Consider the following 12,415-nt stretch of genomic DNA (forward strand, 5'->3'; position numbering starts at 1 on the left):
ACCTGCCTCCCAGCCTTGCTGGGTGAAACAGGCTATACCAAAATTGTACCTCATCCAGCACAGCTGACCCAAAATCCTTTCTTGAAAAAGCTTAAAAAACTAAAAAATTATAAACCCCCATACATATATGAAGTTCCCACAGAACTAAAGTAGGGTGTATTTCACCAGACAAGAACCTGAGAGATAACTAACACATGTTCCACTCCCTCCTCCAGTCTCTCACTCCTCCCAGCCTTCTGCCACATCTATCTCACCCCTGCAGAACTCCCCTCCATCTCCACCCTCCAGCACCAGGGCCCAAAAATTGACACAAGACTGAAAAAATGTGAAAACTCTAAAGGAGATACAGTTAGCAAGTGGGCCATGCCCTCCTCTTTGAGGCACCCTAACCACCAATGCCTCTGCCATCACTGCAGCAGGAAAAAAGTTAATGATTACCAGTCCAAGGCAACATCCCTGGTCAGGAACTGGGTCAGCAGCATCAGATACCCCCTTGCTCCAGGTGGGGCTCTGAAGCAATTTGTGTTCCTTTATTCAATCCAAACTGCCACCAGGTCAGACAGGCAGAAAGCGCAAGGAACCCATTACTGTTGCATCTCAAAAGAGAACCCGAGAAGCAACAGTGTTTGCTCCAGGTCTGTCAAATAGATGCATTCCCTAACAAGGAACATAGCAGGAATATAAATTATACACACTCAGGTTAAGTCCCAAGTACATGCATTCACCTGGTTTGGAGGAAGTCTAGGGTAGGGCTAGGCCATTCCAACATCTCTCTCCAAGAGGTCATGTGCAGAAAAACCCCAAGTCCTGCAACTTGACTGAATTCCAGTTCACATGCTCCCCAACAGATGTCAAATACCAAGTACCACAGACAAGCTGTGTTGGAAAACAGCCATTTCACCTTCTCTCCCCAGTATTCCCATTCGGCCTCCTGCCTTGATCTTGGAAACATAGTACAGGAAAGGCTCAAGTACTCTTGTCTCACAAAGCAGCTCAGCCAGCACTCAGCTTGAGTAGCACATATTCCATTCTGAGATGATTTATTAATAATTTCTGATCTCTTCCAGAGATAAGTCTGCACAATCACAAAAGATGATGCTGGTCCACTCCACTATGGCATTTCTTGAACTTTGCCTTATTGACCTCAACCTGCTTTTGCACTCCAGTGCCACAGGCAAACTGAAATCTGTCTGGAAATAGTCCAGTTGTAGTGCTCTAGCATCAGCTGTGCTACTAACAGCACTCAATCCATGGTGCAACCTCTCCGAGTCACCTTGAGAGACACATCAGACCAAAAGACATCACCTAGAATGGGTTTAAATGAGTTTTATTTTAGACAACCTACATGATAGATGTTTTTTCGTTTTTTTAAACAATGCCTCCACTCCAAATCAGGGTCAAAATAAGTGAATAAAGCTCAAGATGACATCAGTCCAGTTAGACATTGCCGATTCCTGGTGTTGTGCCGATGAAGAAGAAACAGCAGCCAGCTATGAAGACGAGTGATCCAAAACCATACTGTTTGATTTGTTACTGAAACAAGAGTAGCAAGTGTTAGTTAAAGGTCATGACAGTATCAGCAAGTTTCTGTAACTTGTTTGTGTATTCCCCAATTCAATCTGGGCTGCCACAGTCAGGCAGGCAGAAAGCGCAAGGAAATTATTTTTGCATCTTAGTGCAAACCAGGGAGCAACAGGACAAGTGCCCATGGTCTATCAGAGGATGCTGATCATTTTTACAATTGTACAGAGCAACTGGCACCACCAGCTGCTGTGCAAGCCAGGCTGAACACTGATTCACACCCTTCCTACTTGACATACCTAAGTTCAGATTTCCTCTCAAGTATATCCTAAACAAGTACCAGAGCTTACAATGTACCTGGCTGCCTCTGGAAACAGCTGCACCAACAAGCTGAAACAGGTTTTACTGCACATAAGAACACTCTGCTACTGTTCTTTTACTCCACCTTGAAGTATGTGGAGTTATCCAAACAACACATCCAGAAAGTGTACCCCCATAGAGGGATGTCTTCCCATAGAGGAGGTGCACAGAAGCTTCTGCTCCCAGGAGGTACTTTTCAGGTGATCACCTGTTCCAGAGCCAGGACAGACATCTCCCCTCCATCAGGCTGTGGGAGGTGCTGTGTCTGTCTGGCCACTTGAAGTATTCCTTTAATTGGGCTACTGCTCCACACCAGCATCTGGCTCGTATTTACATGACTTCCATACCAACAAGCCTGAGAGAGGCTTTACAGATAAATTTAGCTGTCTATATACTGACTTCACAAGTCCACAATAACTGGGCAAAGCAACTGTTGATCCCACGCTGTGGTGAATTCCACAGGTCTCCAAGCAAGCCAAAAGCTCACAAGTACTGGGATTCAAATACTGTCTTGTGGCAACCAGATTCCAACACAGAGTTGTTAAAGCAGACCACAGGAGCTCAGGTAGTTGGAGATGCCAGATAGAAAAAGGTTAAGTACTTGGTCAAGTAATACTGTGTTCCCAAATTTCAGGCAATATTTAAACTGACAGCTCTTGTATAACGGCATCAGATTAAGTGAAAGATGAAACATGACCATGCAAGGTACTTCACAATCAACCCCCAGAAAAGGGATTCAAAGTAGAAGTGCTCCATTTCAGAGGACCTGCTTTAATCTAATGGTTTAAACCCATTCCAAATTACACACATTTGACCAGGGCCAGCCCTTCTGCATTTCTTGGCCATTAAATTGCCATGAATCACAGCAGTGATACTACATCCCCTTTTAGTACAGCTAAATAGTACTCAAAGTTTCAGAAACTTTGTATGAAAGCAACAATCAGGCTGTACTTACACAATACTTAGTTTTCAAACTAGCACCTACTATTCAACTTTAACAGGGATACAGGAGAACAAGAGATGAAGGAGCTCACCATCTACTTGGATACGTTCACCCAGTTCAGTACTTACACATTTCTCGATTTCTAAGCCATCCTTAAAGAAAATCATATATGGGGTCACACCGTCCTCACGGAAATCCAGGAGAGCCACCATTCCATCTGGATTCATGTTCTCCCCTACAAAGAACTTCAGAGGAACATGTCTCTAAGACATTTAATTGATTAATGCCAGAAGAAAATGCCTTTTTATACAATACCTTCATATAAACAATACAACATCACCAAGTTCAGTTTAAAAGTCTCCCTGACCAGCCACAGGGATTTTCCTTCTCTGTAGCTTGTCCATCTTAGTGCCACCATGGTTGACACACCAGAAGAAAGGGATGCCATCCAGAGGGACCTTGACAGGCTGGAGAGGTGGGTCCATGGGAACCTTGTGAAGTTTACCAGGCCAAGTGCAATGCCCTACACCTGGGTCAGCACATCTCCAAGCACAAATACACGTGGGCTTCTTGGGAATGGATTTGACAGCAGCCCTCAGAAGGACTTGGGGTGTTATTTAACCCCATGTAACCCAGCACTGTGAGCTTGCAGCCCAGAAACCCAAACATCAAAAGAGGCGTGACCAGCAGGACAAGGGAGGTGATTTTGTTCCTCTGCTTTGCTGAGACCTCACGTGGAGTGCTGCATCCAGCTCTGGAGCTGGGATCCCAACACAAGAAGGAATTGGACCTGCTGGACCAAGCCCAGGTAGGCCACTGAGATGGTCAGATGCCTGGAGCACCTTTCCTGTGAGGACAGACTGAGAAAGTTGGTGCTCCCTCAGTAAGTTCACCCCTAGAGGCTCCAGGGAGACCTTACATCCCCCAGAACCGAAAAGGGGCTACAAAAAGTCTGAACAGGGACTTTGACAGGGGCACATTGTAATGGGACAACAGGGAATGAAACTCCAGATTTACATTATATATTAGGAAGAAATTATTTACTGTGGTGCTGGCAAGACACTGGCACAGACCGACCAGAGGAGCTGTGGATGCCCCATCCCTGAAGTGTTCAAGGCCAGGTTGGATGGGGCTCTGAGCAACCAGGTCTAGTGGAAGCTACCCCTGCCCATGGCAGGGAATTGGAACCCGATGACACTTTTCAACCCAAAGCATTCTGTAATTCAATAATTGGTAAAATTATGTTGCTTTGAACAGAGTAAGAGATGGCAAGGGCCAAAGTGATCCAAGACAACTGCACAGTCCCCGAATCACCATAACAACAAATGTAGCTAACTGCAAGCATTACCAGCTGAAATTACATCTCCAAACAGGTAACAGCTTTTGGCTGTTTCTCCTCCCTGACTCTCAGGGCCCCTAAAACTCTCAGAGACTGTCAGGTTAGCATCCTCACAACAGGAGCCCTCAAAATTCTCAACAAGCTGTTCAGCAGATGAACCAACCACAGCTTATCAATAGTGCTATGAGAAGACACAACTTACCTGGTAGTTTTTGAAGTTGGCAAGGATGTGTTTGATTTGTTCTGCAGCCCCAGTCATGAAAGGCTTTACTCTCTCTGGCTTGTGTTCCTCAAGTCTGGCTTTGATTCTGGAAGGAGAATGAAAAAATGCTCTGAAAACATGTTCTAGCTTAATATCTTCACTGTCTGGCATGATGTCATAGCAGAAACAATCTACCCAGCTATCTGTCAAACTTAGATTTTGCTGCCTTTCCCCCACTCCCTCTCAAAGCCGCTAAATTTTAACTTAGCTTTTCAAGTGAAATCACAGATGAGTACCTGCCCTCCTAATGAAGTCACTTTACAACCATGCTAGTGCTAGGCAAAAATCAGCAAGCCCTTTCCACAGCACCAGGAGTATCACCCACCCACGTCACAAAGCTTTTTCACTTTCAGTATTAACCCCACTGAACACCAACTGATAGTACAACATGAACTAGTAAAAAGACCCATTCACACACATTTTTGGCTGTTTACACTGTCACTCTAGAAAAGCTTCAGAAGTTTTTCTTTGCCACCTCAGTCGCTTCCAGATGAAGGTTTAACATGGAGAAATATAAAAGAAAACAGCAAGGCCACAAATAAGATCCAAAGCACATTATCAGGTGCTCTACCTCAGCCAAAATAAACATAGATATTCCATCCCCCATTCTTTAGGGCTCCAGTTCTGCCAAGCATTGAGACATTACTGAAGTTCACAGCCAGTTTCACAGCTATGTCAGAACTAACACCTACTAGGAATAAATCCAATGCTGTTTTTAAATCTCGAGCACATAAAACCCACTGCAATGCAACCAAAATAAAAAGCCTACCAACACTTACGCTTTCATGTAATCCTTGATGTACTTCTTGTAGGATTCTTTTGTGAAGCTGGTCTCCTGAAGGTGGTGGTTAATTACTATGTCAACACCAGTTATGACCGTGGCTTCTGTTCCATCTCCCTCAGGACCTTCAGCAGAGGCATTGCCACCAATTAGAGAGTCATCAATTTGACCCTCTGTCCTGGTGACCATCTAGATTTAGAGACATCAAAAAACTTAACGGCTCTGCAAAAAACCTTAGCGCTACCGCTCTTACACACCTATGACCTGAGAGCAGGGCACAACTTGAGAGCCACAGTTCAGTGCAAGGAACCTGGCTGCAGCTTGAGCACTAATTTCCCAGAGACAGGAAAAGTGGGAGTGGATTCAAATTGAAAGGCAGTAGGTTTAGATTAGGTATTAGGAAGAAATTCTTTACGTAGGAGGCACTGGCAAAGGCTGCCCAGAGAACCTGTGGATGCCCCACCTCTGGAAGTGTTCAAGGCCAGGCTGGATGGGGCTTTCAGTAACCTGGTCTAGTGGAAGGTATCTTTGCCCATGGCTGGGAGGTTGGAACTAGATGATCTTTAAGTTCCATTCCAACCCAAAGCATCCTATCATTCTATGACTCCCAAGAACAACTCCCACACGGTGCATAACCCAAGCTCCATTACACTCCAGCCTGGCTGACCCAGGCTCTCTCAGGCACCACGTACGGCAGCACGGGGCACTGGGCCAAGGTAAGTCTTCCCTTCTCTCGTTCCCTGCCCGGGCCCTCCGCAGGGACGCCGCCCCCACTCCCCACCGGCCGTGAGTCACCGCGGCAGCCCTGCCTCCCTCCCTCCTTCGGGGCGGGCGGGCACTCACCTTCCCCTCCACTTCCAGGCACAGGCCGTCCGCCACCTCCCGGATCTTGTAGATGTCCGAGAACATCTCATCCTCTGCGGGGGACACACAAGCACACACACACACCCAGCCGGGTCAGCCTCCGCCTCCCGGCACCCAGCACGTCCCCCATCGCTCCCGCCCCCGGCCTCCGCGCCCCCCCGCCCGGCCCGGCCCCGCACATGCGCGGCGGCACCGCCGGGCCCAGCGCACGGGCCCGGCCCGCGCTTCTCCCCCCCAGCTCCGGGCGCCGGCCCGGTCGCCCCTCCCGGCCGCGCCGCGCCCTTCCCCCGCGGCCTTACGGCTGATGCAGTCCCGGTAGATGATCATGGCGGCGGCGGGGGGCGGCGGGGGCGCGGGGTCTCAGCGCAGCGACCCGGGCGCGGGGCGGGAGCGGGGCGGAAAGGGCCGAGTCAGCGCCTGCCGGGGCTCATATAGCGGGCACGGCCCCGCGCGTCACCGCGCACGCGCACTGCTCGCCGCCCCGCCCCGCCGCCGGCTGCGCCCCCGCGCGGCCGCGGCCGGAACTGTCGCGCGAGGAGGGCGCGAGCGCGGGGCTCGCGCAGCGCGGGCCGGGGCAGCGCCCAGGGAGCGGTCCCGGTCCCGGTGCCGGTCCCGGTCTCTGTCACTGACCCTGACCCTGGCACTGCGGGGAGGCCTCCCCTCCGTCTCCTCCACGATGGACATGCCAAGCGCCTCATTGAGGCTTCCCCTCCAGGTCCTTCACCATGGTCACTGCCCTCCTTCGGACGCTCTGACCGCCCCGTGTCTGTCACGCTCGCGCCCAGGACTGCCCCAGCACTCGAGGTGAGGCCGCCCCACGCCAGAGCAGAGCGGGACGGCTCTGCTCGATCCCCTCCCTTGCCCGGCTGGCGATGCTGTGCCTGATGCATCCCAGGACACGGGTGGCCATCCTGGCTGCCAGGGCTCTGCTCAGATTCAGCTTGCAAAACTGGGAGCAGGATTTCATCCTTCCCGAGTCAGGGCTGGCAGCGACCTCCAGAGAGCAACCAGTCCTGCCCCATGCCAGAGCAGGGCTGGTGCCTCTCCCTCATTGCCCATGGTTGTATTTCATGGATTTCAACACCAATTTTCCTCTTTCTCCTAATCTTTTAAGCTCTCAGTGACACTTTTCTTTTTCTCTTAACTTCTTATGAGGTGTCTGGGATGTACTGGCTCTTTTCTCATTACTCAGAGTCACCAAGCTGGAACAATCACATTTTCACTTTCTTTTTCCATTTGGTGCAAGATGGTACAGCTTTTGGGCACATCCATGCATCCTTTCTTTTTCCCCAACCTCTTTTTTCAGGGAGACAGTTATGTATATCCACTCTCTTTTCCTTGTGTCGTTTTAGGAAGAATTTTTGCACCCATATTTTCCAGACTAGCCTCCAATTTAACACAGACAGCCTTGTAAATCCACACACTGACTTTCCAAGGAGAACTGCACCCAACTTTTCCCAAGCACCCCAGGGAAGCACTGCTGCCCTTGTCCCACCACAGCCAGAGTGTCCCCTCCATGGGCAGCCTGACAGGTGTGTGTCTGTGTCAGCTGTCCTGGCCACTTCCAGCTGCCGCCTCCTCGCCATGATCCCCACACACCACTGAGTGGCTCTGGACTTTGCAAGGGCTGGGACACAGGGACACAGAAAGTCATTCGCCCTACTGGGTGTACATGGGCATACATTTGCTCTACTGGGTGCTGGACCTTCTCCAAATATGTGCTGTTTTCAAAACATTTATAGAGGAATAATTAGGAAGCTGTTGGACTCTTCCTGTTATTATTCCCTCAGGGAAATTCAGTAGGGTACGTTCAGAGGCACCACTTGTGCACTTGCGAAAGGGCTGGCTGGGGCAGGTATATTTTTCTTATTTTTCTAAGGATAAGTGAGATTTAGCCCAGTAGTCAGGGTCGAGATGAAAAACGGAAGGCCAATTATGCCTAGACCTCTTTTTCCCCCTTTAGACTTGATTTTCTGCAGCAGCCTGTCACAGCTAGAACAAATCTAGACCTCACTTGAACTCTGATTCTTAAGAGACATTGAAAAAATGCCTTCAAAAGACATCATGGGACCTGAAATGCTTAATGCTGCTAATGATCTCGGACTTGGCAGAGACATCAGAGCACAGGACACAATTCCCTGTCCCTCACCTTCCTTAGGCAGTGGAGCTCCCTTTTTGTCTCCTTCTTCCCTGCTCTTCCTTCCTTTGTTCCAGATATCAGTGCTCTTTTTTTTTTTAAGATGGTCTAGCTTCTTACGTAATTTAATTACATTTATAAGTTGTTCTCTGTTGGTTTTCACCTTCAAGACTATTGCTGTTATTTCAGGCCTGAAGAAGGGGCTTCTTCCCAAAAGCTTTTCCTGGTTGTTTTTTTTTTTTTTTTTTCTCAGTGGCAGCTGGCCTGATAAAAGATAGCCCCTCTTTTTACAAACCACAGTAAAAAAAGAGCAACTTACATCTTTAGCAGTGTGTTGAGTGACAGGGGAACATTTGGCTCCTTCTACGTAGTGTAATATGCAGCTAAAAACATCCAGTTAGTAGGTGTGCTTCAATTTGGTTTTATTTTCAGGAGACCGTTCTAGAAAAATGGATATTTCTGCAGTAGTCCGGAAGCCTGTTACAAATTCATCAGTTGACTCAATTGGCTGAAGTCAGGGTAGAAAGCTTCTAGCACAGTATGAAGGTAGATGGACCTTCAGGTTGCTTTGCCTTGCCAGTAGGTCTGTATTAAGAGTTGCAGGTGTAAAATGTGAGATGTCATCTACAAATGCATCTGTTAAATGGGTCAAGGCCCCTGTGTGAACATCAGCTTGATGTGGAGTTAAATCAGTATCAAGCTGAAGTTAGCAGTGTTTAAATTGGCATAGGCGTCACTGAGGTACCAGTGCTGAAATTTTCCTGTGATCCCATATAAACACAGAATTATGTCATGTGCTTATACTTTGTGAAATAGATTTGAAGATGCTTTTTTTTTTTTTTCAGAAACCAGTGACATTTGAGAAAATCTTAGTGTTCCTCACCTGCTTTCTGTCCAGGCAGCCTCTTCGAGCATTTCTCACATCCAGCCAGAGCTGGATTCACATTTCAGAGTGATAGGTTAAAAATGTGGTCCTTCCCTCCCTCTGCCTTTGTAGTTGCCAATTGACAACCAAAATGACGTGAGAAGTTTTCCTGATAGTGTACCTCACCTTTGGTGTTGTGTAAATCCCGAAGGACTGAGGGAAATACTGTGGGTTTATAGAGGAGTCTTCTAATAGTATCTGAGGAGGATTTTCTAGGCAGGCGTCTGCAGAGTCTCACAAGAAGCCTTTCTCATGGAAAGCCACACCTCAGACACTTGTGAATTACTGCAGTATTACTTCCATCAAATATTGTGCGAATATGGCTGTGCTCAACTAATTGTGTCTTGGATTAAAGTGCCAGACGACAGCTGATACTACACCATTCAGTCCCTAAATAAACGGTACATTTTCACCCCATTGTGGAAACTCCTACTGAGCTGTAAGAAAAGGGAGGGGATCCTGCCTTCAGCTGTGTCTCCTGCAGGGTGCAATCAGTGGAAATAAAGCAAAGGTGAGGCTGGAGGAAGAGAGGTGATACTGGATTATGACATAAGGGATGGCACCAGTGTGTTCTTCTAACCTTTGTAAAAGGCTGTGAAAGTCACATAAAAGTGGTGATGTTTTGTATCATTTGCTGGTGTGGGGAGAGGATCCCAAGTACACATCTATATCTGCTGGTAGAAAGAAATTGGAAAAAAATGAGGATTAAAGAGCACGCCCTGGTGCTGCAGAAAGGCTGGCAGGACAGTCTATGCCCAGTGTTCCCTTCCCCAGTGCATCTCTCAGCACAAAGGCTTTGGGTGAGAGGATGCACGTGATCAGCTCATGTCTTCACAAATCTATTTGGAATTTATGACTGAAACAAGGAACTGTGACTTTCTAGCCCCTCTTTTAACACACGCAGTTGGAAACTGTAGTTTTTAACTGGTTTCCTTCAAGGTCTTTCCCCAGGACATTTCCAGACAATAAAGAGTTGATCACTATTTGTTACCCTTTCTTATAAATTGGGAATTGATCTTACAAAGCCAGACCATCAGTCTTTTGTTGAGCAACAACCCCACTTGCACTCAGAACAAATGCAGGTGTTCTTACCTTGGCATTTTCAGTATTTGTTGTTCCTCTCGCTGGCTGCTGCACTTCTGCGAACAGACACAGAGGTCACTGCGCAGCCACAAACCCCTTTTATCTGTGGCACTGCTTGCACAGGGCCAGCTCGCCCAAACCCTGCCCTGGGGAGTGTGAGGCTGTCAGCCGGCACTGCAACTGCTGCGTTTTTAGGAAAAACAGGACTGCCATTCCCAAATTAAGAACTATGAAGCAAGGTGCTTACCCGCAATTTTATACTTACTGACCGTATAAACATCCATGAAAGGGATGTGGTGGAAAGGCCTGCACCTGATCCTCAGGTCTGCTGCCAGTGTGTCCCACTGATGTGCTCAATGATGGAATACAGAATGCATTGGTTAAAGTGGCAGTAACATTACATTGGGAAGGACCACAAATGTATTGGAGATTAAGATTGGAATTAAAAAATGATTTTGACACATTGGACAAGTGGTCTGAATTATTAGAAGGCATTTGGACAAGGCCAGCAGGACAATGAGCACTCAAACATTTACTGAAAGGAAAACTTAGGCTTTTGAACACAAAGATGCATAACTTTCAAACAAGCTCTGAGCCACACATTACTAGAAACTGAAAGAGTGCATAGGGAAAGTGCTGCCTTATCCTGGCCCTGGTGCTCTTCTCTGCTGTAGGCTTCTGCTGTTGGCAAATGCCAGGGAATGCTGAGAAGATGATGTGCTCCGTGTGGGTGCTCTGGTGTCATGCTCACGAGTGCAGGGCAGAAATGATTAGCCATGGACACAGGACAGAGATCTGGGCAACAGTTCTACAGAAAAGATCTGGGATACTGGTGGATTCAAAGCTGAACAAGAATCTTAGAGGCATAGAAACATTTAATTTGAAAAAGGCCTCTGAGATCATTGAGTCAAATCATTAACCCAGCACTGCCAAGTCCACCACTAAACCATGTCCCTGAGTGCCACATCTACCTGTCTTTTAAATACTTCTAGGGATGGTGACTCAACTACATCCCTGGGCAACCTGTTCTGATGTTTGACCAGCCTTTTAGTGGAAAAAAAAAAAATCTTGATGTCTATTTCACCTGCTCTGAGGAAAACCCACACCATATTGGAGTAGATAAGTAGTGATGTTATGTTTAAGAAACTTTTGCTGTCATAGATATGAGGGGCTGAGTTCTGTTTGGTGGTCCTGATATTTCCTGGAGCACTGACTTCAGCTTTAATAACACTTTGAAAAAGGTATGCAAGGGTTCACAAGAGCAGAGGGAATGAGTAGAAGGAATATGAGTTTGTTTTGCTGTGAGAAATATTTAGATTAGCTATTGGAAATGCTTTCAGGTACAGCCAACAGAGAAGCAAAGAATAAGCTGTCTACCTAGTTGTCTGTCCCAGCAGGTTTTTGAGAATAAGCTAGAAACCTGCTCATGGGAGATCAGAAAGCATGTTAGATCTGTTATTATTGACACAAATAATGCTGATTTTGCCTCTGTCTAGGTCCTTTTTAACCCTATTCATCACCAAGTGATTCTTAGGTGAACTATGTCATTTATACCTGTTTAGAGTGGTTACACAATCAGGATAAAATTAATATCCTCAAATCACTATTCAGAATGAACAAGAGGGTTTGGAAAAGGGACATTATGAGAGAGGAATGTTGCCCTGCATGGTAAGATGGGTCTACATGGAAATCACATGTACACAGAAGGAGAAACATTCGGGTTCTGCAGTGCCCAGAGTTTTAATCCTAGTGAGACCCTATTTTAGTCCTATTTAAATACAGTGTGGTACAGTCCTTTGACTCAAATTAGAGGTATGCTGCAGAAAGGGCTCCTTCCATACCAAACCTAAGGCAAAGGTAATCAGTGATCTAATTTATTATGTTGGGACGCTCCTTAGTCCATGGGCAGTAAATGATGTCTCTCTGCAGAGATAGCCATTCTTCCATCAGAGTTGAAGTTTAATAAAGTCATCCACCGAAAAAAAAAAAAAAAAAATCAGTGCATGCCTAGCTGGTTCAATTTTTTTGCAAGGAATGGGAATGGAATTTACCATATTTATCATCCACAGCAGAAATAGCTCATGAGTAGATCCATTTGTTAAGAGAGTTCAAGCTGACTTCTCATGGAGCAAGGGGGCAGGCTACATAAGGGAAGAGGACCTGGAACTGCAGACAGGGGAAGTGTCGTCTCCAGCAAAGG

The 12,415-nt window shown here is 47.0% G+C and overlaps 2 protein-coding genes and 2 non-coding genes across 4 annotated transcripts in view; 1 reads left to right on the forward strand and 3 right to left on the reverse strand.

Moving 5' to 3' along the window:
* Window positions 1-518: 518 nt before the first annotated feature.
* LOC115497790 (small nucleolar RNA SNORA31) lies at window positions 519-654 on the reverse strand. Its single transcript, XR_003963386.1, has one exon. It is a non-coding gene; the product is annotated as a small nucleolar RNA SNORA31 (small nucleolar RNA).
* Window positions 655-1,311: 657 nt separating this feature from the next.
* On the reverse strand, window positions 1,312-6,541 carry TPT1 (tumor protein, translationally-controlled 1). The gene is given in 6 exon segments (NM_001245287.1): window positions 1,312-1,533; window positions 2,953-3,069; window positions 4,366-4,471; window positions 5,205-5,395; window positions 6,050-6,123; window positions 6,370-6,541. Coding segments are annotated over 6 exon segments (519 nt in total). The 5' UTR covers window positions 6,398-6,541; the 3' UTR covers window positions 1,312-1,530.
* Window positions 1,599-1,728, reverse strand: LOC115497789 (small nucleolar RNA SNORA31). Its single transcript, XR_003963385.1, has one exon. It is a non-coding gene; the product is annotated as a small nucleolar RNA SNORA31 (small nucleolar RNA).
* A 183-nt stretch (window positions 6,542-6,724) lies between the features above and the next one.
* The window catches only part of SLC25A30 (solute carrier family 25 member 30), a 32,921-nt gene continuing 27,230 nt past the window's right edge, over window positions 6,725-12,415 (forward strand). Inside the window, exon 1 of the mRNA XM_072928938.1 lies at window positions 6,725-6,874. The gene's annotated coding sequence lies outside the window, so the exon portion shown is untranslated. The remainder of the gene's footprint in view (window positions 6,875-12,415) is intronic.

The sequence above is a fragment of the Taeniopygia guttata genome, chromosome 1 (genome assembly GCF_048771995.1).
Source record: "Taeniopygia guttata chromosome 1, bTaeGut7.mat, whole genome shotgun sequence".
NCBI lineage: Eukaryota > Metazoa > Chordata > Aves > Passeriformes > Estrildidae > Taeniopygia > Taeniopygia guttata.